The sequence below is a fragment of the Doryrhamphus excisus genome, linkage group LG3 (genome assembly GCF_037039965.1).
Source record: "Doryrhamphus excisus strain RoL-2023G ecotype Guam linkage group LG3, RoL_Dexc_Guam_v1.1, whole genome shotgun sequence".
Lineage (NCBI taxonomy): Eukaryota > Metazoa > Chordata > Actinopteri > Syngnathiformes > Syngnathidae > Doryrhamphus > Doryrhamphus excisus.
In genome coordinates, this window is record NC_136359.1 from 12000967 (window position 1) to 12027760 (window position 26794).

Consider the following 26794-nt stretch of genomic DNA (forward strand, 5'->3'; position numbering starts at 1 on the left):
GCCGCGTGTCAAACTTCAGTTTTGATGCTTTAACTGCAAAAAAAATACATTTATAACGTGTGTTACACATAGCTATTTAGCGGTCAAAGCCATGCTCATAGGACAAGCTCGCCGTTGTAACACGCATGCGCAGGCCAATGTTGTGATGTTAACTTGAGCAAACATGTCTGCCTCCATGGTTCGAGCGACCGTCCGAGCGGTCAGCAAAAGAAAGATAATTCCCACAAGAGCAGCCCTCACTTTGGTAAGTACTATATATTTGCTAGAAAATTAGTTTGCTACTGGGACATCCTTTATTTATGCGAAACTTCTAGCCCTATCGCTGTTATGTAGCTTTGGGTGGAATAAGCTAGCGCTCACCTGTGACGTAAACGTAATATCTTATGTTGCGTAACTTTTAAATAACTTTTAAATAACGTAACGTATTGTCGAATTTACGGTGTGCGTATGGCTCAACGTGTTACATGCACTTGGCAATAGGTTAAGATGCGAATCTGTTATTTGTTATGTCGTCATCAGCGATGGGGTTGCCTTACAGCTATGCTAACTAATCCACAGTGCGGAAACTGTCACTCTTACTACCACTTTCTGCGTCATTCCACAATCTACTGGAGTTCATTTAAAACAGTCACATAGCCGTAACCCACCCAGGAAAAAATAGTTGAAAAGACCTCATTGAACCAACGTTTAGATTGGGTTGAAAAGTGAAAGATAAGACGTCTTTTTCAGGCCGTTGAAAATACGTCTACCTAAACATGTCCCTTTGTTGGTCTAAATTTGGTTAGAAAGTGATCGTAATTTAAACCATGAATTGTTTATTAAAAAATACAAATTCAGGAATGAATGTTTACCTTTAAAAAAATGACATCATTTAACAAAAATGTATCAAAACATTTATTGTTGAAGACCACACGTACCCAATTTGTACCCAAATGTCCAATACTAGTTATGGACACACCTGTTTCATTTTTTTGGAAATAGCCTCCACCACCAAAAAAAGTGCCACGTTTTCAGACAAGTTGATTATCTTACCGCTTCAGGGAGAGAATGACCAGGAGGTGAGCCCACTCGTGATTGAGAAGTGCAATGCCTTCAAGTGTTGACTGGAAGAGTTGGAATACTCCCTCCTAGAGTTTGGCTACCCTGTAAAGCTCTGAAGTTGGTAACCCATAACAAGATGGTGTTTTCCAGCTGGTACGGGATCATGTCTACCAAGATTGAAGTGCAAACGGAACGCTTGTTGAGTTGCAGTTACAGATTTGTTTGTTTTGATAAACGTTCACATGAAAGCGTGATGCTCACCAGTCCAATTCATGGCAGCAATGGAAAAAGAAACGAAAAACAATGGCATTATAAAGAAACAAAGCAAAATGGCATTATATGTACTTTTCCAAAATAAAAGCACTTTTTTGTTTCTTTACTTTATTTGCCTTTTATTTAACCTACAAATGTGTCAGATCATTTTGCCCGACCCTGAAAAAAATACAGGCTTATTGTTAGCACAATGGAAATATGTATGTGTTGGTTGGTTTGTAAAAAGGACCTTGATGTTGTGTTGTTTTGATTCTAGACGCCAGCAGCTGTGAACAAGATCAGGTTGTTGTTGCAGGACAAGCCAGAATATGTGAGTATTAATAATTGTGCTCCTAGTTGCTGATCCAACAGCCCAACATCTATTTTCATGACAAGGCCAGGTCATTGTGCCGGCCCTATTTGCATGATTGGCATGTTATACTTCATTGGAAAACGTAGTTTCTCGAGCTTGCACCATTCTATGACTCAATCAGAAGTGCATGCTCACTTTGGAAGCCTCCGAGTATTCCATCAGCATAAAAAAGTCAGACATATATGGTCCTGTTAACTCATTTGTTACCAAAGATGTAATCCTAAGTTTTTGGGGTTTTTTTTTCAACTCAACCGCTTGCTCCTAAAGACGTCATTTTGGGAACTTTTTTGTCACAAACAGGCATTTTATAAGAGTTTGTCATGCATACATGTTCCGCCGCAACCAGAAAATGAAAAGGCATCTCGCCGTCTAGCATGGAGAAGGTTACGCATTGAAGGCAAAGTTTAACAAGTGCAAGTGATAATTTGCTGAAACATACTCATGTTCTAATACTGATTACTAAAGAATGGAAAAAGGTAGAAACAAACTTTTTTCTGGTGAAAGATGAGTCCAATCTGTCCTTCGGTATATACAATGGCTATTACCTTGAAAAAACTGTTAAAATCAACAAAAATGGCGGAAATGGTATATGGACGAACTGATGATTTTTTTTTTAAAGGATTTAACATTGCCAGATATAGAACCATTTTTGGCATTTGTGCATATAACAAAAAAATGGTCAGAGAACTTGTTTGGGACATTAGCGTCCCCGGTACATTTCACAATTGTGTTAGCAGTCTAACATGTGTTAGCCTTTTTTTTTGTTTTTCATAAAAAATGTTAAAAATTCTGATTCTATAGATAATGCATGCGTCAGTATAAATCTGATATATCATCATAATGGTGAAAAAAGGTATCAATAAGTAGCTGTGGCTGCTTTTTCCAAGCTTATGATTGTTCAACATGTGCATGATGGCCACTGAAGGTGTTTGTAAACAGATTTAGCTTTAGCTGCTTCAGAGTTAAATGAAAGAATCTTTTGTTTCTTGGCAGATGGGTTTAAAGGTCGGTGTAAGAACGCGAGGCTGCAACGGACTGACATATACGCTGGACTACACCAAACAGAAAGACAAATCGGATGAGGAAGTGCTGCAGGATGGTGAGTAGTGTTCTTGTACTGTCGCGTTCTTTTTGAGGGCTCCCTGATGGAAGCTACAATTACAATGTTGTCACAGTTTCTGCCATTTTAATACATTCATTTAGTGTTGCCCAAAATCTTGCCTTGATGCTGGAATTTAGAAAGTTTGAAGGTGCTTTTAGTAAGTCCTACTGGGAACACATCGTTTTGAGAATTTTGCACAAAGCTGGTTAGAGCATCTTTTTATAATTTTGCATATTAGTGGACTATTGCTGTCCATAAAATAGTTTAAAAGGGTTAGTGTTTGAGGAATGACACACCACATTGTTCCCTGTGGCAGGTGTGAAGGTGTTCATAGAGAAGAAAGCCCAGCTGACCCTTCTAGGAACTGAGATGGACTACGTGGAGTCGAAGCTCTCTAACGAGTTTGTCTTCAACAATCCCAACATCAAAGGCACGTGTGGCTGCGGAGAGAGCTTCAACATGTGAGCGCGGCGCTCCACCTCTCTAAACACCGTCCCGTCCAAAACAAATGACTTCACATGGAGCCTCAGCTGAAGAGTCCTCGCGTCCTGGCGGCCCCCTGCCAGCCCCCCTGCCAGCCCCCTCAAGTGTCGGATGTGCCTGTCTTTTTCGACCACTGCAGACTCCACTCATACACGCACACTTACACACTTGTTAGCTTTGCATATTTGTGCTTGGAGTACCATTTGTATCCAACTTGTGTTCAATCACAACCCGTACTGCTGACAGGTCTCTTTTTTTTTGTTGTTGTTTTTTTCATTTTGGCATTTCAAAACTCTGAAGAACCTGGCTGTGTGATTTTATTGTGACTGCCTACTGTTTTACCAATATGCACATCATTTTACATTCAATTGCGTCACTCCACCAAGGGAACGGGATGAAGCATATGGAAGTACTAAGTGTGGGGAAAATCCTGAAAAATACATCGTGTCTCCAAACTGTATTATGTTGAAAAAGACTAAATATATTTATGTGTGTACATATAAAGAATGTAAATTAATGAACCATTTAAGCGCACAATAAAGCAACGTACAAAATATATTGTTTTCTGTCAATTGGAATGAGTGTATAAACCTGTGCCATGTCTGTGTACATAGTATGAACTATTACATCTCCATCACTTGAAAGATTTTTTTTTTGTGCATGCCCGGCAACATTGGAATTTGAAAATATGTCAAAACTATGTACCTACTATTAGGTGTAGAAAAACATGGCCATTTTCAAGTTTAGACTTTCATCTTTATTAGAACATGTTTCACATAAATATATCCTTATGTGCGTGTTCAGAGGGTTAGAATTGAGACAGAAGACGTCCTGTTGAATATAATATTGCCTGGAATATAAGACTGAAAGTCCTGTTTTGGGAAAAACTATATCGGCTTTTTGAAAAAATAAAATTAGCGTTGCATCATAACTGCTGCTGTTTGCTAACTTGTCCAACTTTTGAAACACTTTTTCCCAGGTACGTGTGTGACTTTGTTTGGAATGATGTTATCCTGTTGGCTTGCATATACATATACCTTTCTAGACCCCAAATATAAGACAACCAGTCGTTTTCCACACTTTTCTAAGTTATAAAAGTAAATATGACCAACATTTCAAATACTTCGATGAAAATCATGTATGGTCAATACCTGCTTCAAGTCAGGAGCTTGCATGGTTGTCACCAAAAATGTTTTACAAGCCCTCGTTTGGTGGGCGAGTACTGCTCTCACTGCAGTACTCACTTAGCGAAATACAGTACATGCTCTGTTGGCTTTCATATTCGCGCTTATGGGTAAAGAAGCCGTATTTCCAGACGCAATTGCTTTATTAATGTTACTAGGGTGTACCCCGCCTCTCTCCCAAGCAACAGAGAAAATGGATGGATGGATGATACCTTTTTTTAATCACACCCTTATTTAATTATTATAATATGATTAGACAGTACATACATGCTCTTATTTTGAATACCGGAAGCGTGATGTTTGTTGTGTTTAGTTCAGGAAGGGGACCGTGAGTGTGGACATACCGCTAAGAATGAGCGTACCGCTGGGGACATTTCATTTTATTCATTTGTAAAAGAAAAAAACAGTATAATATAAATACAAACATTCTCCAATCTACAATGAAAAGAAGCAGAAAGAAGACGGTTCTTTTTTTAAATATGTTCCCACACTCACAGTCCTTGTAACAGTTACAGTATTTAATTCACTCTGTCCATTTAAGCGACATTCCGGATTTAACCGAAATATTCGTTTGTATTGGGCAATGCTACCCAATTCTACCTAAGTACAATGCAGTAGTGTAGTTACATTGCAACCGCCTTATCAACCGTTTATCCGAGCTCACTTGAACGTCTCATGCTACCCAGTAAAATTCAAGCGACGTCCTCGGCAGAGCCCAGCAGCAACAGCAGCTCCCTCGGGACCATCCACGTCGCAGACCATATTCACGCTCATATTTTCTACGCTTTTAGGCAACATGGAGCAGAAAAACAACAATCAAACCATCAACTTCGGGGCTGGGCCTGCGAAACTCCCTCCGCCGGTAAGTTATCTTCGGAGTCAACTATCGTGATAACATTAAAACAGCGAGACGAGGGAAATCTTCTGCAGATGTGGGCTTTTCGTCCAAAACGTGAAGCCTTCAACTTTGTTTTTTTGGCCTATTTTATGCGTTTTGGTTTGCATTGTGCAAAATCAAACACTGTCGTCCGTCTTGTACATAAATGTTTTCTTTCTTCACGTGACTGGCTGACAATGGGGGGCGAGGAGCACTACAGCATCGCTCAGCAACAACCTGAAACCATGGAGCTCAGTTGCATCAGCCTGGCTCGTTTATTCACGTGGAAACATTCAGTGGTCCTGTCAAATGGATACAATGAATTTGCATGCACACAGTATTGCTATTCAGCCATCATTATACTGTATACGCAAAATACAGTACTGTTAATATTTGCCAGGTTGATCAACGTGCAGTAGTTGTGACATGCTTTGGCAACATTTTAACAGTCATTATGTATGTTTGTGTGTTTGCTTTTTTCTTTTAAATGTTGACATTTTGCAGGTGCTGTTTCAAGCCCAAAAGGAGTTGCTCAGCTACAGTGGCCTTGGGGTCAGTGTGCTTGGTAAGAGCCAACACAGAATAATGTCTTATGTACATTTTACCAACCAGTTTTGGGGCAATAACGAATCACTAAGTAGATGGGACATTGATGAGTTCAGGTAGTTCTACAGTGGTACATCGGTTTTTGTTATTATTTCTTCCAAGAGGTCAGATGAAAACCGAAATGTACAGCTGTACAAAAACGGAGGTTTCCCACATTTAGTAAATAATGTCAATCAAATTAACAGAAAATTAAATTGTAGTTTTACATGCAGAAAACAATGCAAAATAATTTATAAATGGTAAGGTTACGTTTTGTTGTTGTGGACTTCCCGTGAATGCTGGCGAGATGGAATTCAATATTTTTTTATCGCCTTTATCAAAGTGCTGGCACTTGCAACTTTTTTGTTCACATTGCGGGTTATTTAGCTGTCTTACTCAATATAAAAAAAGGCACGGACACACTCGATTCAGCGGAACAATACAGTGCAAACAGACTTGCTAGTTACGTGTGATATTGTACAAAAACCGAGGTTTGACTATATGTTTTTGTTTCCACCAGAAATGAGCCACCGATCACCAGAATTTGGCAAAATCATCAACAAATCAGAGTGTCTCCTACGAGAGCTGTTGTAAGTGATTTTTGTTGTTGTTGTTTGCGATCACTTTTTTTTCTATGAAAACAATTTGGCAGCATAACAGAAATTTCAATTTAGGATTTTAACTCATTCAATACCAGCCATTTTTCAAAACACAACCCATTCAGTACAGGCCACTGTAGACGATCTTGACTGATTTTTCATAGCACACACAATATTGGGTTCTATGGCTTTATAAACTTACCAAAAGAAAGATTAGACTTCCTTCAGTCATCAGAAAAAAAAAGCTTGTTTGTAACTTTTTCGATTCCTTAGTAATCAGCAGTAGAACATAGGTAAGTTTCAAGAAAATATCAGGTCCCGACTAAAAAAAAAAAGTAGAGTAAAAGTATGTCAAGTATATTTTCACTTTTACACACATAATATGCTTTTGTGACAGGTCAAATATCTAAAAAACTATACCACAACATAACACACAAAAATAAAATAATTTCTATACAAATATAACACCATGAAGTATTTACAATTTTCACATTTGTTCTCCCCGTGTATGCGGGGGTTTTCTCCGGGTACTCCGGTTTCCTCCCACATTCCAAAAACATGCTAGGTTAATTGGCGACACCGAATTGTCCATAGGTATGAATGTGAGTGTGAATGGTTGTTTGTCTATATGTGCCCTGTGATAGCTGGCGACCAGGCCAGGGTGTACCCCGCCTCTTGCCCGAAGACAGCTGGGATAGGCTCCAGCACCCCCCGCAACCCTTGTGAGGAAAAGCGGTAGTGAATGAATGAATGAATATTTGGAACTGAACTGTGTGGGTCTGCATGCCATAAAACTTCCATAGGATACATAACCTTCTGCACGCTACATGTCATTGCTGTGTAATGAAAAGCATCCTCTACATCTCTGGGGGGGGGAGTACTTTTCATTGGACAGCAATTCAATGAGCTCCATAGAATTTCTGACAGTTCCCTCTTTTTGTCCACACAGAAACATACCAGACAACTACAAGGTGATGTTCCTGCAGGGCGGTGCGTCTGGACAGTTCAGCGGCATCCCTCTCAATCTGATTGGCCTGAAGGAGGACAAGTGTGCCGACTACATCGTGACTGGGACGTGGTCAGCGAAAGCTGCGAAGGAAGCAGAGAAATATGGCAAAATCAACGTAGTTCACCCCAAGCTGGATAGTTACACAAGTGAGTGTGACAATGTGTGTGTTTGTCCTATTATGGTCCTTAAGTCACTTTTTGTGTTGCAGTGATGGAACATTAACTACAACAGTACCTCAGATTCCGGTACTGCAGCCACACATTTACTTCACACCTTTAACTCAGAAAACTGTCTTTCGTATTTCAGAGTAGCCCTTTCACGGTCAAAAAAGAAATAACCTCACCCAGATTCTTTTTCTTCTGTTCCCACATACACTTAAAAGACCTTTTTTTGCTAGGTGAGTGGATGTAGTCAATGAGTTACGAGCAAGTAGATACTTGCTAGTAGTACTTGCAAAAAACAGGTTTTGGCGGCCATGTTTTTCACCCAATCTTGTTCAAATTTCATCGACATGTGCTTGGGAGTCCCTGAAAGGTTTGTATTCAATTTCATGGTGATTCAGCTAAACACCCTTAAGTTACTGTGAGTATTTTGTTGAGTTGTATGAGAAGTCTCAGGCCAATGTAATGCATTTTTTTCCCATTATTGTCCCTGTCATAACAGCCGTGCCCCTCCGTTATGTAACAGGAGCACAATTAGAGTTTTGGCCAGGGAATCACTATTGTGGGCTATATTTCCACATGGTTGGTTATTTATCAACATGTTGTACTCTCATTTCTCAGTGTCACCAAATGCCTCACTATTGTACTGCAAATTAATGTTGAAAAGAATACTGTATGTGCTGTGTTACTCTAGAAATCCCTGACTCCAGTAGCTGGACTTTAAACCCTGCTGCGTCCTACGTGCACTACTGCTGCAACGAGACCGTGCACGGCGTGGAGTACAACTTCATACCAGAGACAAACGGGGTGCTCCTTGTCAGTGACATGTCCTCAAATTTCCTGTCACGGCCTGTAGATGTTTCAAAGGTGAGAATGAGAAGTACAATCCTGAGCAAACCAAATGATGAGAATCTAATCCAGTTTACAGCAGTTTAAAGCTTGATTGACGCAAGTGTCCTTCCATCCCAAAGAACTATGCTTTCTTTTCCCTTGGGCACGTATTATTACAACTAATGTATAAATGTATGACTTTATTCTTGTAAATTTAAGATTTTTTTTCTCCTGTTTTTATGGCATCCTCATACCTTTACAACCCAAATGGTGGCACACTATTTTTTTTTAAACATAAAAACATCTGTCTGTATTATTTCTATGATGGAAACTTATTTTGAAATTTTTTTCCCTGTCTAGTTTGGGCTCATTTATGCTGGTGCTCAGAAGAATATTGGATGTGCCGGGGTCACCGTGGTCATCGTGCGTGAGGACTTGCTAGGCCACGCCCAGAAAGAGTGTCCCATCATTTTGGACTACAAGATACAGGCGGAGATGAATTCGATGTACAACACGCCACCTTGCTTCAGGTACTCGGACACCGTATTTTTATGTTGCTTTTTATATACAGGTAAGGGCCAGAAAATTAGAATATTTTCATAAACTTGATTTATTTCAGTCATTGTGTTCAAAAGGTATAACTTTTACATTATATTTAATCATTGCACACAGACTGATGCATTTCAAATGTTTATTTCTTTAATTTTGATGATTATAGGTGGCAACAAATGAAAATCTGAAATTCCGTGGGTCAGAAAATTAGAATATTACCTAAGGCCAATACAAAAAAAGGATTTTTAGAAATGTTGGCCAACTGAAAAGTATGAACGTGAAAAATATGAGAATGTACAGTACTCAATACTTGGTTGGAGCTCCTTTTGCCTCAATGACTGCATTAATGCGGCGTGGCATGGAGTCGATCAGTTTCTGGCACTGCTCAGGTGTTATGAGAGCCCAGGTTGCTTTGATAGTGGCCTTCAGCTCTTCTGCATTTTTGGGTCTGGCATTCTGCATCTTCCTCTTAACAATACCCCACAGATTTTCGATGGGGCTAAGGTCAGGCGAGTTGGCTGGCCAATTGAGAACAGAAATATCATGGTCCTTAAACCAGGCACTGGTAGATTTGGCGCTGTGTGCAGGCGCCAAGTCCTGTTGGAACGTAAAATCCCCATCTCCATAAAGCAGGTCAGCAGCAGGAAGCATGAAGTGCTCTAAAACTTGCTGGTAGACGGCTGCGTTGACCTTGGATCTCAGGAAACAGAGTGGACCGACACCAGCAGATGACATGGCACCCCAAACCATCACTGATGGTGGAAACTTCACACTAGACTTCAAGCAACGTGGATCCTGTGCCTCTCCTCTCTTCCTCCAGACTCTGGGACCTCGTCAGTGATGGTTTGGGGTGCCATGTCATCTGCTTGTGTCGGTCCACTCTGTTTCCTGAGATCCAAGGTCAACGCAGCCGTCTACCAGCAAGTTTTAGAGCACTTCATGCTTCCTGCTGCTGACCTGCTTTATGGAGATGGGGATTTTACGTTCCAACAGGACTTGGCGCCTGCACACAGCGCCAAATCTACCAGTGCCTGGTTTAAGGACCATGATATTTCTGTTCTCAATTGGCCAGCCAACTCGCCTGACCTTAGCCCCATCGAAAATCTGTGGGGTATTGTTAAGAGGAAGATGCAGAATGCCAGACCCAAAAATGCAGAAGAGCTGAAGGCCACTATCAAAGCAACCTGGGCTCTCATAACACCTGAGCAGTGCCAGAAACTGATCGACTCCATGCCACGCCGCATTAATGCAGTCATTGAGGCAAAAGGAGCTCCAACCAAGTATTGAGTACTGTACATTCTCATATTTTTCACGTTCATACTTTTCAGTTGGCCAACATTTCTAAAAATCCTTTTTTTGTATTGGCCTTAGGTAATATTCTAATTTTCGGACCCACGGAATTTCAGATTTTCATTTGTTGCCACCTATAATCATCAAAATCATCAGTCTGTGTGCAATGATTAAATATAATGTAAAAGTTATACCTTTTGAACACAATGACTGAAATAAATCAAGTTTAGGAAAATATTCTAATTTTCTGGCCCTTACCTGTACTTACATCCATTTTAAGGAGTGACTCAGTAATATATTTGTATATATTTTGTAAAGAGTGAGTAAAGCCATATAAGGTGTATTTATTTTAGTACAAAAATAAGGAACTTATAACCAATTATATTATGTAACTATTTCCAGAATAAACATGTTATCTTTCTTCAAACAGGAAACTAGTTGAGACTGACTCAACGGCTTCTCTGCTCGTGCACTCCATTTTTGCCTGAATTGCTTTAAGACACCATTAATTAGCAATCAATCAATAGAATTCTTAATGATCAGTTCATTGACACATTGATTATCGTGCCCATCTCGCGTACTAAATATGTAAAATAATTCTGTGACGTAAAGTGTTATATTGTGTCTTTGAATGTGCAGTATCTACATCATGTGTCTGGTTCTGGAGTGGACCAAAAACAATGGCGGTGTTGCTGCTATGGACACTGTGAACAGACAGAAGTCTGGCATCATTTATGACATCATCAACTCTTCCAATGGCTTTTATGTGTAAGTAGTGACATGGTCGGTCATGGAAGTTACAATAGGAAAAGTTGAACATCACCAAAGTCACTCCACTATCATTGTTTTAGTTTGACTTTGATTGGAGGCTTCGCTGTGGAGCCTGCCATAGAATCGTCCAATTGTGTGAACTATAGTTTTAGTCTGATGTTGTGTCCACTTAACCGCTAGGTGTCCAGTAGAGGAGACCTGTCGCAGCCGCATGAATATACCATTCCGTGTTGGGAAGAAAGAGGGAGATGAGAGCTTGGAAAAGGAGTTTGTGAATGGGGCATCCAAACGTGGAATGATCTCACTGAAGGGACACAGGTTAGAATTTTAGCAATCTTACCGCGCCGACTGAACATTAAGGCCCAATGTACACGAGTATGACAACACTCAATCTATAACACAATACAAAAATTACAAGCTTGAAATATTCAAATATATTAACATTGAATTGTGGGAATCCACTCATCGTGGTAGGGACTGAAACCACGTAACCGTGATAAACGAGGGACGGTTGTAATGTTGTTTATCAAGCAATCCTGTTCACATTTTACAGATATGTGCTTGTCAGTCCACTAAGGTTGTGTACCAAACGTCACTGTAATTCAGCCCAGTGTTTTTCAATGAGCATGGACATTAGATGTTTTTCATTATGATTGACGGCTACGGTAGTTGTGACAGCAGTTTGTCTCCCCCTGCAGGTCAGTCGGGGGAATTCGTGCCTCTTTGTACAATGCCGTAACAATGGAGGACACCGAAGCACTGGCCCAATACATGAAGGAATTCCTAAAACAGCACCAGTGAGATGGGCTGTGATCACTGCAATACAGTTAAAGTCTCTGTTTGACTTGTAGTTATGGACTAATACTGGATGAAGAGTTACGTGAATTGCACATGAATTGCTTTGTTGCTGAATCGGATGTAACAGGCACATTTGGTAGATTAAAATGACTGTAAGTGTTTTAATGTAAATACTACGTCATGTTTAAATTCAAGAATACAGTTAAGTTTATTGTTAACAGTGTCATTTCTTGTCTCAATGTCTTGACACCAAGTAGAGCCTTTGTGAAAGCACAGATGCCTTTAATGAACATGGCCGCAAGGGGGAGCTGTCTACCAAGACGTACACTAACTAAACAAGACACATAAGTCGAAGTCACTGGTTTAGCTCAATTATGTTATAAACTAATGACGTAAGGTTGATATTTTTTACACTCACATAAATCTTACAAATGTAAAAATACAACGCTACCTTAACTTTGAATTTTTTTTTAAGTGACGACGACTGCTATGGACGTGAGTTATCTTACCTGACGTAACTTCCTGTGTTTCTTCGTCTCTTCTGCAGTTTTAAAACTTTTGTTGAGGATATTTCTGGAATTCCCCAAATATTTCTTTTTCGTCATTTATCCCACCGAGACCGACATTTTATGTGTTTCCCTATTGTGAACTCCAGTGCAATGAAGAAAGCTAACCGCCAGTTCCTCTCGAATGTGGGCGGAGACAAAGGAGATCACAGACTAATAGATCAGGATTAGTGTGGATCACAGATGCACACATTTGTATGTGGAATTACTCCTTAAAAATTAAATAAACAGTAGAAACATCATCCATCTATTTACTTTTTTAGCCCACTCGTCCTTACTAGGGTTGTGGGTATGCCTGAGCATATTCCAGCTGTCTTTGGGCCAGAGGTGACAAAAAGAGGGTTTGCCCAACCAGAAAACATTATTACGTTTGATTAATGTTCATGTTAAAGGTTAAATAACTGTTAATAGTTATCCTCCCTATCCGTGTGGAAGTGGTAAGATTTTGTCTATTTAAGTTTAAAGGAAATAACTTGAAGGCTACCGTTTAGGTCGCTAGCTCTCTAGTTTGCGAGTTAGCATGTGTCTCAAGACCCTGCAGTTGCGCAATATGTTGTATAAATGTGACTATAGTCGTGTTTTGTCATGTCTACAGGGCTCTAATAATGCTTTGTTAACTTTAATCTGAAAAAAATAATTTGTCTACGTACCAACTATATGTGGTTTCTTAAGTTTTTATTATTTGCCGTTTTATTATTATTATTTTATTTATTACTGATTGATTCATCTTATTTTGTGTAGAAAAATAAAAATGAAGATATTTGAGAACAGTGGAATGTTTTATCAGAGCTTTTCTTGTAGAAAATTGGAACCAAAGTGAAGTTTTTTAAATTTTTTTGTTTTTAATAAATGCGTTGTTTTTTTGGGGGTGAAAACCTGATACGGCCCAGTCTCACCCAGACCCGAGCTCCAGTGGCCCCCAGGTAAATTGAGTTTGAGACCCCTGCTCTAAGAGATAGGTTGAGGATCACAGTGCCACCTCCTTCATATGGAGAGGAGCCGTTTGAGGTGGCTCGGATGCCTCATGGACACTTCCCTGCTGTGTTCCGGCCATTCCCAGCCGGGAGAACGCCCCAGGTTAGAGCTAAGACACGCTGGAGGGATTGTATGTCACAATTGGCGTGGGCATGGAAGTGGTGGTCAGAGACAGGGAAGCCATGGATGAATGTAGCTTGACTGATACATGATCAAGAAAAAGATGGGTTGTGCAGTGCACTGACTCATCCTGCACGTCACACAGGTGTGGGTGCCGCACTGTCCAACAGTGCTGTTTGTTCATTTAAAGGTAAAACAGCCTTATAAGCTATTCTATACACAGTGTGCTATGTAATGTTTACTGTAGCTTGATTATACTATATATATATACAATAATTTTCCTCAAAATGACATAAGGTTCAGCGTCCAGTATGATAATTTGGCATTTTGCATTTTGCAAGGATGTTCTCGCCACAGCACAACAGGCTTTATGATTTATATTTGAAATAATAATGCTGTGAAATGATTGTCTTACAGAGGGCAAAAATGCATTGCTGGGTCTCAGGACTGTCTATAATGATACAGCAGGGTTGGGCAAATGTTTTGACTTGTTTGGTGCATTGCTTTCACAAAATTTACAGGAGGGGGGGCGCAGACTGTATCTTTTACATGTAATGGTAATGGTTTTATTTCATTTGAACATGCATCAGATTACAATTGAGTGCATCCCATAATCAGTTCACAGTTCCACATGTCCAAAAGGAGTAGGAAGAAGCAAAGCTTATTAAATCCTACCCTTCCATCTGGTACTTTTACAATCAGTAACTGTTACATTTGTTCACTTCCTGCTTTCCTCATATAGTTTCAGTTTATTGTATTTATTTAAATTTATATTTATTTATTTTTATTTTTGTCACATACCGAAGTATGTGGTGATATGACCATACAATTACATAATGGGTACCGTAGTAACTGTCAATATAGTGATATGTATAGCACATCATGACTGGTTCAAGACTCTTCATCCTTGTATTTAGCAAACATCAACTGCTTGTATTGTTTCTTGTATTCGCTCATTGTTGTGCAATGTTTGAGGGTCTTACTCAATCCATTCCACAGTTTGATTCCACATACTAAAATGCAAGAGCTTTTTAACGTAGTCCGTAGTCCACCTGGAAGTATTGTATCTGTAAAAGTGTGTGAGTTGTGTCCCTTTTTTTTAGGAGTACTTTGTACTTAAACCATCAAAAGGTTGGCTCAAGCCATGATGCCAGGTTGTATGTTACATTTAAATTAAATATGTTGTTGGAAAGAACTGGTGGGCCGTATTCAAACACTTGGCGGGCCGGATGTGGCCCCAGGGCCGTAGTTTGCCCACCCCTGTGATACAGTATATCAGCAGTTTGACCGGTCCCCAGCCCGGCGGTTGGGGTTTCCTCACCTCACCACAACACGCCCCCACCCCTGGTGCATTCATGGCCACCCGGAATGGTCAGACACATGGAACACATTAGTACAGTATCATTACCTCCCTCTGCTGCTTTGCTAGGATAAATTGCATGATTCAACTGGCAAATAGTGACCTATTTTTTGACCTATGTTTTCAGGTTTCATAGGAAAAAGCCAAGAAAATGTTCTTAAACGCACACTATGATGAAAATAAAACTAGTTCAAGGATTCAGTGAGCTCCCCCTTTTGAGTACACTGCATGTACAGTATCTATACAAAGCAGACTTGTAAGTGTATGTGTGCGTGTATTGTGAAATGGAGCGTATAAAAGACGTCAGTCACAGTAACTTTTCATAGTGGAGCTCTTGACAAGAGACTCAATCAGCAGCACTAAAGCCTGCCTCGGCTTCCCCCGGCTGTGGCCCCGCTACTTTTGGTGCCTGCTAATCTCCACTGCAGGATGTAGAGGAGCCGTTTGATATTGTCTTCCCTGGTGTTTTTCATTATCACAGTCTTACCGCGGTCAGACGCTGGCTTTAGCTCCACATTAGTGGGCTTGACGGGACGACAATCGCCACACAATCCTGTCGCAATCTTCCATCTCTGATCTAACCCCACTCGCATTTCAAAGCCTGTTTTTTGCTTCTTATCTTACACACTTTTTTTTTGCCTCAGGGTCACAAACAACATTTTTTTCAAGAGGAAAAATTCTCCAGATATTAGGTGCTTTTTCTTGAATCCAAATTTCCATCAAGGGAAAGCTCTTGTGCAGATACGTGAATGTATTGTTGACTACCTTCTAGTATATACACTGTAAATATCACAATATAGCTATATTCTTGTCAGTGCTGTTGTCATACAGAACTGTACAGCAGGGGTGCGAAAAAGTCATTGTTTTCCCAAGTACAAATACATACACGTACATACTATACATATATACAAATAGCTTCAGGAAATTGGTAAAAATAACTTCAAAAATAAATTTAAAAATTAAAATATGTTAAGATAAGATATGCCTTTATTCGTCCCTCAGTGGGGAAATTTGCATTGCACAGCAGCAGGAGTACAGAATCAGTTAAGCAGTACAAAATACACAATATAGAAAAATAAACAATATAAACAACCCAAGTATTAACAAAATCAACAGTTTTTCCCAGAGTTATATACAATACAGTATGTAGATAATATGAAACGAGATGAGATATATGACCAGTCTATACACTGAGATCTTGCTAGTGAGTTAATATGAGGCATTACATTCTGTCCACTGTTTCCTATGGACTATACTGTTGCATTGTTTGCAATATTTAAGGACCAGTATACTGTATCTTATTGCAGTTGTCTTTGGGAAGTTTCAAGTGGAAGAATTTTTTAACATCACAATGGAAACTATGTATTTTTTCCACATTCACGTCCCCTAAAGTCCAGATTCTCTTTTACAGGGTATCTGCAGACTCTAAAATCCATTCATTTCAATTTAAGGCCTTAAAATTATCTTAAAATACCATAAAATGTCTTAAATACAATTTTACAAGGTCTCAAAAATGTATCAATGATACTTTTATTGAAACAACTGCATCACTGTCAGTATTTCTTTAAAATATTAAAATTTTTGAGAACATTACAACATAACAACAAAACATAACTAAAGTACTATACAGTGTGCAGCACGGTCAGAATTTGTCGAGCACAGCCAGGTAGTGTGCATTTATCATTGTGAAAATTAACAAACGAAAACTAAAAATATCGATCTTTTCAGGCAAGTATTGATCCTGCACTAATAATACTCCAGTATTGATAATATTGATATTTGGATATCTGGCCACCATTGCTATTTGGCATTAGCAACAAGCTTGGACAAGACTTCCAAGCTCTAATGTCAAACTTGCAAATTTGTACTCAATCTCAACTAGCGTCGGTCCCATCACGTGGCCCGTGTAATGTGAAACAAGGAATAATAGGAGTGTAAAAGTGACTTTTAGGGTTTTATTTCATGTCTACAGAGCTCTAATAATGTTGAAACCTATATTTGGAAAGTCAGAATCAGGTTTTTTAACTATAAAAATATTCCATTTAGGGTGGCACGGCGGTCTAGTGGTTAGCGCGCAGACCTCACAGCTAGGAGATCAGGGTTCAATTCCACCCTCGGCCATCTCTGTGTGGAGTTTGCATGTTCTCCCCGTGCATGCGTGGGTTTTCTCCGGGTACTCCGGTTTCCTCCCACATTCCAAAAACATGCTAGGTTAATTGGCGACTCCAAATTGTCCATAGGTATGAATGTGAGTGTGAATGGTTGTTTGTCTATATGTGCCCTGTGATTGGCTGGCGACCAGTCCAGGGTGTACCCCGCCTCTCGCCTGAAGACAGCTGGGATAGGCTCCAGCACCCCCCGCAACTCTCGTGAAGAAAAGCGGTAGAAAATGAATGAATGAATGAATATTCCATTTATTAATATTGAAATCTTACTTACTTAATCGAGGGACGACTGTATACCCAAATGTTAGAAATGCTCCTCAACAATTAACATTATTATCTTTATAATGGCAGAATTTGTGACAGTGTTGTGGCAGGTGAGGGAAAACCATTCCGGCATTGTTACTACGAGCACAGACAGTTCATTCATCTCATCTGAAAGCTCATCTCAGGTTTAATCCAGTCATTACGATTTCTGATGAGATAGCGCCTAAACAGACGACTTGTGAGAAGACTATTTTCTCCAAGGCGCTGACTCCTCTTTGTGTGTGTCTGTCTCTGTAATAAACCCATCGCTCCATGCGGCTAATCTTGTTAGCACCCAATGCTGCATGTTCCGCTATAGCTCCTTTTAATTGCTCTTGTGTTATTAATGAGTGGGGAGTGGGGGAAATGGCTCCTAATTAGCTTGTCTCGTTCTGCAGGCGTCTCAAGTGAAGCAGTGGCACAAACACACAAGGCGTAATTAGAGTACTTCACTTGTCCAAGTATTTATCTAAATCAGAGAGCAACAATTAGCCTTGTCATTAATTATCAGCGGAGTGCCATTGAGTTGAAGTGTTGTGATGTCATTTTGCCACTACAGACACATACTGTATTCATTTACTGTGTCACAAGTGTGTTAACTACTCTCATTGCACACTTATACAAACATTTACAGCTTATTTCACCTGGTGGTGCGTTCTCATTAACTGCAACTAAAGAAAAATGAGTGGCATTGACTGAAACATGCTCTATTGCTGCAGATTAAATGAGCTGTCTATCTTGCAAGCAGCATGGTATTAGAATTGTTAGTAAATCACATCTAAAGGTATGAAAAATGTCAACAAATTAAACCTCCAATAAAACCAAATAAAAACCTCTCAAACATTTTATATCATCTAAAAAATGCTTTGGAGTCTACAGTCAATTAAGCAGGCATTGGGCGCCCCTCAGGGTTCTGTACTAGAGCCCCTTTTTTGTTTCACTTTAGGAGAAAAGTTCCCTTCTTTTAAAGGGGACCTACCATGCTCATTAATTCGACACTTTGTATTGAGTTGTGAGCGCCTATAGAGCAGCTACACACAATAACCCGCACAGAAAACCCTTCAGATTTTCCAGGAGCCGCAGCCTGCCTTAGGGCATGCCCACTCCGCTGTGATTGGTGACATGTCCTTCTGTGACATCACAAAGGGGCAGTTTTACCACACCTTTTGAAACCGAGCGCTTTGAGCCATCCCAAACTTCTTTCAGGGCTAACTTCCAAATGCGCAAACCTCAATATGTGAATCTTTGCCATTGTTTAACACGAGAATACAACTTTCTAACTACATATATCTGTCAAAAAAGTGTAAAACGCATAATAGGTGCCGTTTATTTATCGACTTATTATCCTCTACTCCAATATGACCTATGATGACATTATGATGATACCATGACCCTTACCGCCAAGTATTGCGGGTGACATCTTTAAACTCTGGCGTCTAAAAGGTTAATAATGAACACCCCCCACCTGCCATCTGCCCCCCAATTTGAAAACCACTGCAATAATATATTATTACAATACATATTATATTGCAATATATAATTATCCATCATAATTTATGTGTAGAAACACTTGCTTAAAATATATATTACTATAAAAAATAATAAATGCCTGCCCATAAAACCATCTTGTTCTGGGAATATTAGCCACTACATGAAGTGATACAGTAAATGTTGCATTATTTATATAGTAAATATAATATAGTATGTTCACACATTCATCTTCATGCCATTGTCCTGAGTTTTTGTTCATTATTCAAAATAAATTGGACATATTGGTAATGTGTGTTCTACCATCCATTTTCCTTGCTGCTTAACCTCACTATGCTGGAGCCTATCACAGCTGGCTTTGGGTCCACCCCAGCCAATCGCAGTGCAAATACGGTATCCGTTCTTCCAATAAATAAAATGTACAATAGTGTGTCATTGTAGGTTTAACGTGTATGCAGGGTGCATATGATGAGAGATCAGTGACAGCGTGGCAAGACAAATTTAATTTGCACCTACAGCTAAGTGGAATGAGTGAGGGGACTCTTATGGAGCAAGACTAATTGCTGCCAGGTGATTTGTGTGTGTGTGTTATGTGTGTGTGTGAGTGTGTATGTGCGGCTGACGGGGTGCCAACGTCAATACTTTAGTGAATATTTAATGCGTGTGTTTATCTGTGTGTGTCTGTCAGTGTGTGATAACAGAATGTCAGCAAAGACAGAGGAGTTAATGAGCTCTTTTTTTGCCACCAGGAGTTGTGTGGCCAACATGTCTGTGTGTTATGTTGTGTTGTCATGGTTGTCTGTGCTGCCACAGTGAGAATGAGTGTCACACTGAGTAGTCAGTTTAGCACATACGACACTGGAGAGGACTTATACCCCAGAGATGTTTATCAGACTGCTCATACAGTAAGTCCTCATAACTGGTGTAAATGATGCACCTGTTTTAGATGAAAATGATGGGGTAGTATGATGACAAAAATACTATAATATTCATAATAGTCTTTCAGGAATGGATGTTAGTGGTGTGCGATACCACTGATTTTCTAAAATTCAGGCTGGTATTGTTGATACCGACACAATAATAATCAATTTTAAAAAGTGGTCTATATAACGAAAAGAATACAAGGTATCAGAGGGATTTATCCATTCACCCATCCATCCATCCATCCATCCATCCAGGGGCAGCATCCTACGCAGTGAAGGCCAGGCTTCCCTCTCCCTGACCAGTTCATCCAGCTCCTCCTGGCGGATCCCTCAAATGTTGATTTTAATAACTGAAAATAAGAAGCTTTGTATATAAATATCTATATAAATAACAAGGGAGAAAATGTAAATGTAAAAATATATTGTCTACATTTCCTGGCCACAGTAGCAGCTACTCCTGTGGCCGGCGACTCCTCTAATTGTGCACTCTGGATCTCCCCCGACTTCTGTGGATGCATGGTGGCTGCTCACATAGCGTATCCGATATTAATGCACCTTACCAGGCCGAGGTAGGTGGCTCTTCTCGCTGTACACTCTGGTTCTCTCGGTTATGATAGTGCTATAGGAAGCCAATACGCCCATCTTGCAATCAAAGTGAGTGGGCTGCATGAGCCTTTGCCCACACATGTACATCCCCACTGAGTGAAACGTACAACAGCCTTAGCACCTCGAGTTGCATGATCGAAAAGCTATCAATTTGTCGAGACACACCTGCAACCCCTCTGACTACCCACTTCTTTTTTGGGGAAAAGTGTAAGCTACACCGTCTCTGTTATATGGAGTCTTATTTGGTTTAATTTGGTGTGTTGTTGCTATGCAAATTTCTAGCGGCCGGACCGGAGCAGGAGGGGATAGAAAAGAAGAGAAAATAAAATGGGGACGAGACGATAGTGCAGGGACAGAAGGAGACAATACAAACAATTGCAATGACAATAACAGAATGAAACAGAACTATATCAGTAATAATATTAATAAGATAATAATGGTCCCTTGCAACCCTGATTTTTCAGTATACGAACATTGGTGGAAAATGTGACGACACCCCTGGGTTACAATGAAAGCTTTACTTTGAAATGGTAGCTAACACATGTCCTTCATTAAATGGAAAATGCGTGTGTATTTCTGGGCAAACCAAGCCCAAAAAAAAGTAAAGTTAAACTTTTAGTTTGGTGTAGTGCTGCAGTGTTTCTTCTGGACGCCTGTGTCCTCAGCAGGCGGACTCCTAAATTGGATAGCTAAACCTTTCATAAAGTTTAATAAAGCGCTGTTTTTACACCCAGGGGAGCTGGTATTAGTGAGGGGAACCACTGCTGCCGTTCCAGCAAATCACATCATCATAATGAGGCCGTACCATGGGAGTCAACGCCACCCTTTAGCGAGCCCTCCACCGTTTTGTTTTCTTTATCGTTCCTCTGACACAATAAGATGTCTTAACTTCCCTGCCTCCTCCCATTGGGGAATTGGGGGATAGCATTGTTTAAACGTCGTCCGCCAGCACGGACAGACTGGGGTTATTTCTCATTTCCCAAAGATCACAGGCGCTGTAAATGCTGCGACGGCATGCCGTGAATGCCAACAGCGGTGTGATTGGCAGCTTGACGGCAGCGGCAGCATTTGCATGGCATTTAGCTGGGCGGGTGATGGCCACCCCTAACACCTAGGTGGGTAAATAAGATGACTTGTCTGTTCACACAGTGTACACAGCCACAAACACGCACACACACGTGCACTCATGCATGCAATCTCACCCCTCAACAACCCCCCTCCCTGACCATCTTAGCCTGCCAAACCTGGAGATGCTCATAATTGTGTGGCATTTAGGCAGAGGGAAGGGACATCTCGTAGTGGCTTACGTGATAGGCTGTTTGACAATCATTAGGCACAATTACAGCTTAACAAAGCTGGGCCTCTGCCAACATTAGCAATATTTAGTCAAATCACAAGAAATAATACAAAAATAAAAAATAAAACTATACCCAAATTGGAAACAGTGATTGAATCAACATTGTGATATTGTCAAGGCAGACGATCGGAGTCAGAATCAACATTGATGTCTGACATTGAAAACGACATTGAAATTATGTTGAATTTCAAATAAAAATCCGACAAAGAATCAATCTTGATTCAACTATGATATGATCAACATTGAAAAAATGTAGTCCTGCATCAACATTAATTCAACTCTATGTATATACGTATATGCATTGCATTATACATTGAAACAACATTAGTATTTATTAGTAGTTTCCATACTTTTCAACCTTCCTCTGTATGTTTTTAATATACCCCATTCTTCTTCTTTCTTTTTGGGCTTTTCCTTTCAGGGGTCGCCACAGCAAATCAACCGCCACCCTGTCTTCTGCATCTGTCTCTCTGACACCAACTACCCTCATGTCCTCCTTCACTACATCCATAAACCTCCTCTTTGGCCTTCCTCTACGTCTCCTACCTGGCAGCATCCTTCTACCAATAAATTCACTATCTCTCCTCTGGACATGTCCCAACCATCTCAGTCTGGCCTCCCTGACTTTAACTCCAAGGCCCCTAACATGGAACGTCCCTCTGATGTACTCGTTCCTGATCCTATTCATCCTGGTCACTCCCAATGAGAACCTTAGCATCCTTATCTCTGCTACCTCCAGTTCACCTCCAATCTCCAATCACCTCCGGCCCCATTATTACTCTAGTTATACTATAATTCAACATGCCAAATTAGTCTACTTGTCAGTGCATATTATTAATGCATATGAAAAACATTCAATGGTTAAAATGCTGAAATGGTCCATTAAGGATTAGATTAGATTAGATTAGATTAGATTAGATTAGATTAGATTAGATTAGATTAGATTAGATTAGATTAGATTAGATTCAACTTTATTGTTATTGCTCATGTCACTGGTACAGGGCAACAAAATGCAGTTAGCATCCAACCAGAAGTGCAATTTTATAAGTACCTTAGTAGTAAGTAAATGTAGAAAAAAATGGACAGATCTATGTAAAAAACTATAACAGGCTATGACTATAATACAGTGAGGATATGTACAGGGATATAAATGACTATAATATGGCTATTGTAGATTATACAGATTATAAACAGTATGGATGTGACAATATATAATAACAGTAATATGTACAGTATTGCAATGAAGTGACTAGAGTATGGCTATTGCAGATTATATAAATTATAAACAGTATGATCTATGAATGTAGCAAGATATTACAGTAACATGTACAATAGTGCAATATGTACAATAGTATGCAGTGGTTCTCAACCTTTTTATAGAAATATCCAATATTACAGAGGCACATTTATTAAATTTAAGGGGCACAAACATCCTTCAAAACTAAAACTTAGGTTACTCTTTAAAAAAAAAAAAAATCCTACCTTAACACATCAAAAGTAGTGCTCCGTTCCAACACTATATACGTATGTACTATGACCAATTCACAAACACATCTCTCTGTTCTGGCCCTTTTTCATATTTGTTGGTCAATTAAAATGGTACGGCAGAATAAATTATAAGAAAATAAATAATATGTATGAGGAATTAATTATAGGATGGACTTTACTTTGCTGGGAGGCCCATAATAGTACAGGTAGCTGAGGTCAAAATTCAATAATGGTACATAAACAATGACTGACATTGTGCAATCACTATTTGCCAATAAATGGTCGATGGTTAGATGTTTTCTGTTTTGTTTGAATGAGGAGAAAAGCCATTGGTCACAAGAGGTCAGAGCTTTACAACCATTATTGCATTAGTAGGATTTGATGACCAATGATCCTCATGATACAACAATACATTTACTGTTTAGACAGTTGCTTTCTCTGGCTAAGATGAGCAAAACAGGGAGAGTGACTCCCATAAGCACAAAGCTGGCAGAATTTCTTTATCCTGCTGATTCACTCGGCAAAGGTCCCAAAGTTGAGCCAAAACATGCCTGTGGAGATCAGGGGTGTCCAAACCTCGGCCTGGGGGCCATTTGCTGCCCACGGCACATTATAAACAAACAAAAGAACAGCTAAAATGGAAAAATTGCAGTGATTTTATAAGAACAAAGTCAAAATATGAAGTGAAAAAGTTGTAATTTTACAAGAATAATATAGTAATATTATGAGAAAAGTAATGCTATTTTAGGAACATATACTGCAGTATTTAATAACAAGTATTAAAAAAAAATAGTCATAATATTACAAGGGAAAAAAATTAATAAAGTTAATAAAATTAGGTAAACTAGAAAAGTAATTGCAGTAATGACATGACAAAAATATGAGTTGACGTATGATGTATGATGAAGTCAAATAAAAATAAAATAAAGTAAAACTACTCACCTGTTTAAGTGGGCTGGCAGATAGATAATGAGGAGCAATTCACCGCCATATGTTGGCATTGTCTAGTCATTAGCCAAAGCTACACGCTATGTACATTAGCATCTACTACAATGCAGCAGCAATTTTTAATCCCTATATGAATCAACATTTTGTTTGTCCTCGCCTGCTCCTTTTTATTCCAATAGGCTGCTGTTCTACTGGGTGTCACCACTCCTGGACATTTTATCTTCTAATAATTTATCCAACTGAACACCGACCACACGCTCACAGAGACGTGCCGCGCCGACACTTTTATTCACTTGGAATAATTCAGAAACGACACAGGCGGTGGTGACAAGCGAGGCAATAACAAAAAGTACAAAAAAAAAACTTGGCAGGAAACAATAAATCAATAAGCCTCGCCAACATATCCCGGCCGACTTCTTCTTGACACCTGAAGCTCATTAAACGCAGCCTAACGTCAACTTAGAAGAGAAAGAGTACACAGAGGCTCGCCGTTTCCCAGCCTATCACAGTAAGAGCTGCTGAGCAACCTTGATATATTGTATATACTAGAAATAAATATGATTGTCCTTTAATCTGATTTTATTATACTGGGGACTCCCGCTGGTGAACCTTCTGAGGGCTGATAGCATGTAATCTTATTGCAGGGGGTGTTTCATATCCCCTTCTTGATGGTATTTTATCGTGTCAGGGCTATTATTGTTTCTGTTGCTTTCTGCATTTATATGCAGCGGTGTATATAAGTTCATAAATCAAGTTATTGCGCTGTCTCTGTTTGCATTGTGTGTCCCTGCAGTCTCTCCAGCTCTGCTGTGGCTGCTAATTTATGCCCCTCAATGTGCCAGAATTCTTGCAGGTTCTGCTCAGTTAATGAAGCAAGCATATTGACCCAGTTTGCAACCCTGGCTTTTTCTCATTACCACCTTTTTTTTTGTGCGCCTGCTTGCATGGCTGTGTGCACTCAGACTGAACTAAACGCTCTCCGCATCATTGAGCGGCATGACTAACCTCTCCCAGCTCATCACTCTCCCTGGGTGCGTGCGGCAGGTGTGTGTGTGTTTACAGGACTCAGCTAAGCAGAATGTCAAATAAATCAACCTGTCCGTCCCCGACTGCATTACTCCCCCATCACTCCTCCCTGTTCATATTTTTTTGCCACTTCTCCTTCCTCCGTCACTCTCCTCTCTCCTTTATGTCCTGTAATTCTCCTTTTAAAGCTCATGGGGTGGTGTCATGTGTCCCCTGATGCATCACTGTCAGAGCAGAGTAACATTGTCATCTACAGATCAACTTACTGCCTTGTGAGTTGTGCATAGTGATAATGTTTTTTTTTTGGTATACCAGTGCAGTCTGTCTGCATTCAAGCTTCATTCAAAATGAATGCACTTTCTGCCCTGGACCGATCTCCTTGTCCTTCTGAATGGGGCCTGATTGAGACACATGCACTGCCTTTGTGCCCTGATCTTGTTGCCATTGATTACCTATCAGGGTTTTTGATTGCATCCAGGAAGTAATTCTTTTAAATAGGCCCTAATGGCCTCCAATCTGAGCTGATGACGCCCTCAGAGAGTCCAGTCGCAGATCCATTTAGGCCCTTTCAAACCTCTTCATGGTCATTGTAAGAACCTTCCTCATAGCTGTGTGACCTGCATCATGTCTGCTCCTTGGGCATGACCAGGAACATTCCACATTGAGGGAGCTTGCATATCATATGGTGCATGGACTTTTGGCAGTTTTTTAAAGTTACCCAAGTATTTACAGTTACTACGTGTCACTTTGTCCAAATAAGTTTGAGTACTTGAATGCATCAACACTTTTACCATTCAGTTATTATAAGATTTTGATCAGCAATCTGACACTCATGACCATTAGTCCAAGATATAAGGATAATGTCGACTGATTATTAGTTTTCTCCCACTGATGATGTGATTTGTTGCAATAGTAATCGTATATATTTTTTTATTATATTTATTATTATATTTATATTACAGCACTACGGCAGCCTGCACGGTTCCCGCTCGGTAGATATCGGTATTGTTGCTATTACGTCAGCAGAGCAGAAGACTGCGTGCTGACAGAATTGAAAAAACTATTGATGATTGGACACAACAGGGAAAAAGAGGACGTGTGGTCACTGGAGCTAATGGAGTCAGGGGGTGAAGAAAGCAATCGAGGTGCCTGAGACGAGGTGTAATCCTGCTTTTAACTTGACATGACGAGCGCGGCTTTCGAATATGCAAAAAAGATGTGAGAGGAGAGGTATGACTAATCTCTTGAGTCGGGGGGTCGGTTGATCATCAGAATGTCAGGCCGTGTTATTATTATAGTCGGGGTTGGACAGCAGCATGGGGGGAGGGATGTAGCAGACAGGAAGAGGGCTCGCCGTCTAATCCTCCAATTTTCTTACATTACCAACCCCCCTTTCCCTTCGCCTTCTCTCCCCACCTCTGCCCCCCACCACCCCTGCAAACCAAGGCTGCCGACAAATGAAACTGGAGATAGCGGCGGCTTCTCCGAGATTGACTTGCGGGAGTAAAACTCACAACGGGAAGAGCGAGGAGGCGAGACAGAGACCTGCTGCACCTCTAAC

The 26794-nt window shown here is 40.1% G+C and overlaps 2 protein-coding genes and 1 long non-coding RNA gene across 4 annotated transcripts; 2 read left to right on the forward strand and 1 right to left on the reverse strand.

The window, feature by feature from the left end:
* Positions 1–126: 126 nt before the first annotated feature.
* On the forward strand, positions 127–4165 carry isca1 (iron-sulfur cluster assembly 1). The gene is made up of 4 exons (XM_058071470.2): positions 127–244; positions 1571–1624; positions 2660–2765; positions 3085–4165. The coding sequence occupies exons 1-4, from the start codon at positions 164–166 to the stop codon at positions 3231–3233; spliced, it is 390 nt and encodes a 129-aa protein (XP_057927453.1). The 5' UTR covers positions 127–163; the 3' UTR covers positions 3234–4165.
* A 637-nt stretch (positions 4166–4802) lies between these two features.
* On the forward strand, positions 4803–12772 carry psat1 (phosphoserine aminotransferase 1). 2 transcript variants are annotated; one of them, XM_078789659.1, is made up of 9 exons: positions 4803–5297; positions 5817–5877; positions 6418–6487; positions 7446–7651; positions 8361–8533; positions 8858–9027; positions 10979–11107; positions 11291–11428; positions 12384–12772. In XM_078789659.1, exons 1-9 carry the CDS (start codon positions 5232–5234, stop codon positions 12424–12426), a joined length of 1056 nt encoding a protein of 351 aa, XP_078645785.1. In that variant the 5' UTR covers positions 4803–5231; the 3' UTR covers positions 12427–12772. The 2 variants fall into 2 exon arrangements, with proteins under 2 accessions (XP_078645785.1, XP_057927452.2); XM_058071469.2 differs by lacking the exon at positions 12384–12772 and adding an exon at positions 11809–12126 and having other exon boundaries at positions 4815–5297.
* Positions 6820–12600, reverse strand: LOC131128536 (uncharacterized). The gene is made up of 3 exons (XR_013627187.1): positions 12418–12600; positions 8460–8516; positions 6820–7585 (listed from the first exon to the last, which is right to left on the reverse strand). It is a non-coding gene; the product is annotated as an uncharacterized LOC131128536 (long non-coding RNA).
* Positions 12773–26794: the final 14022 nt, after the last annotated feature.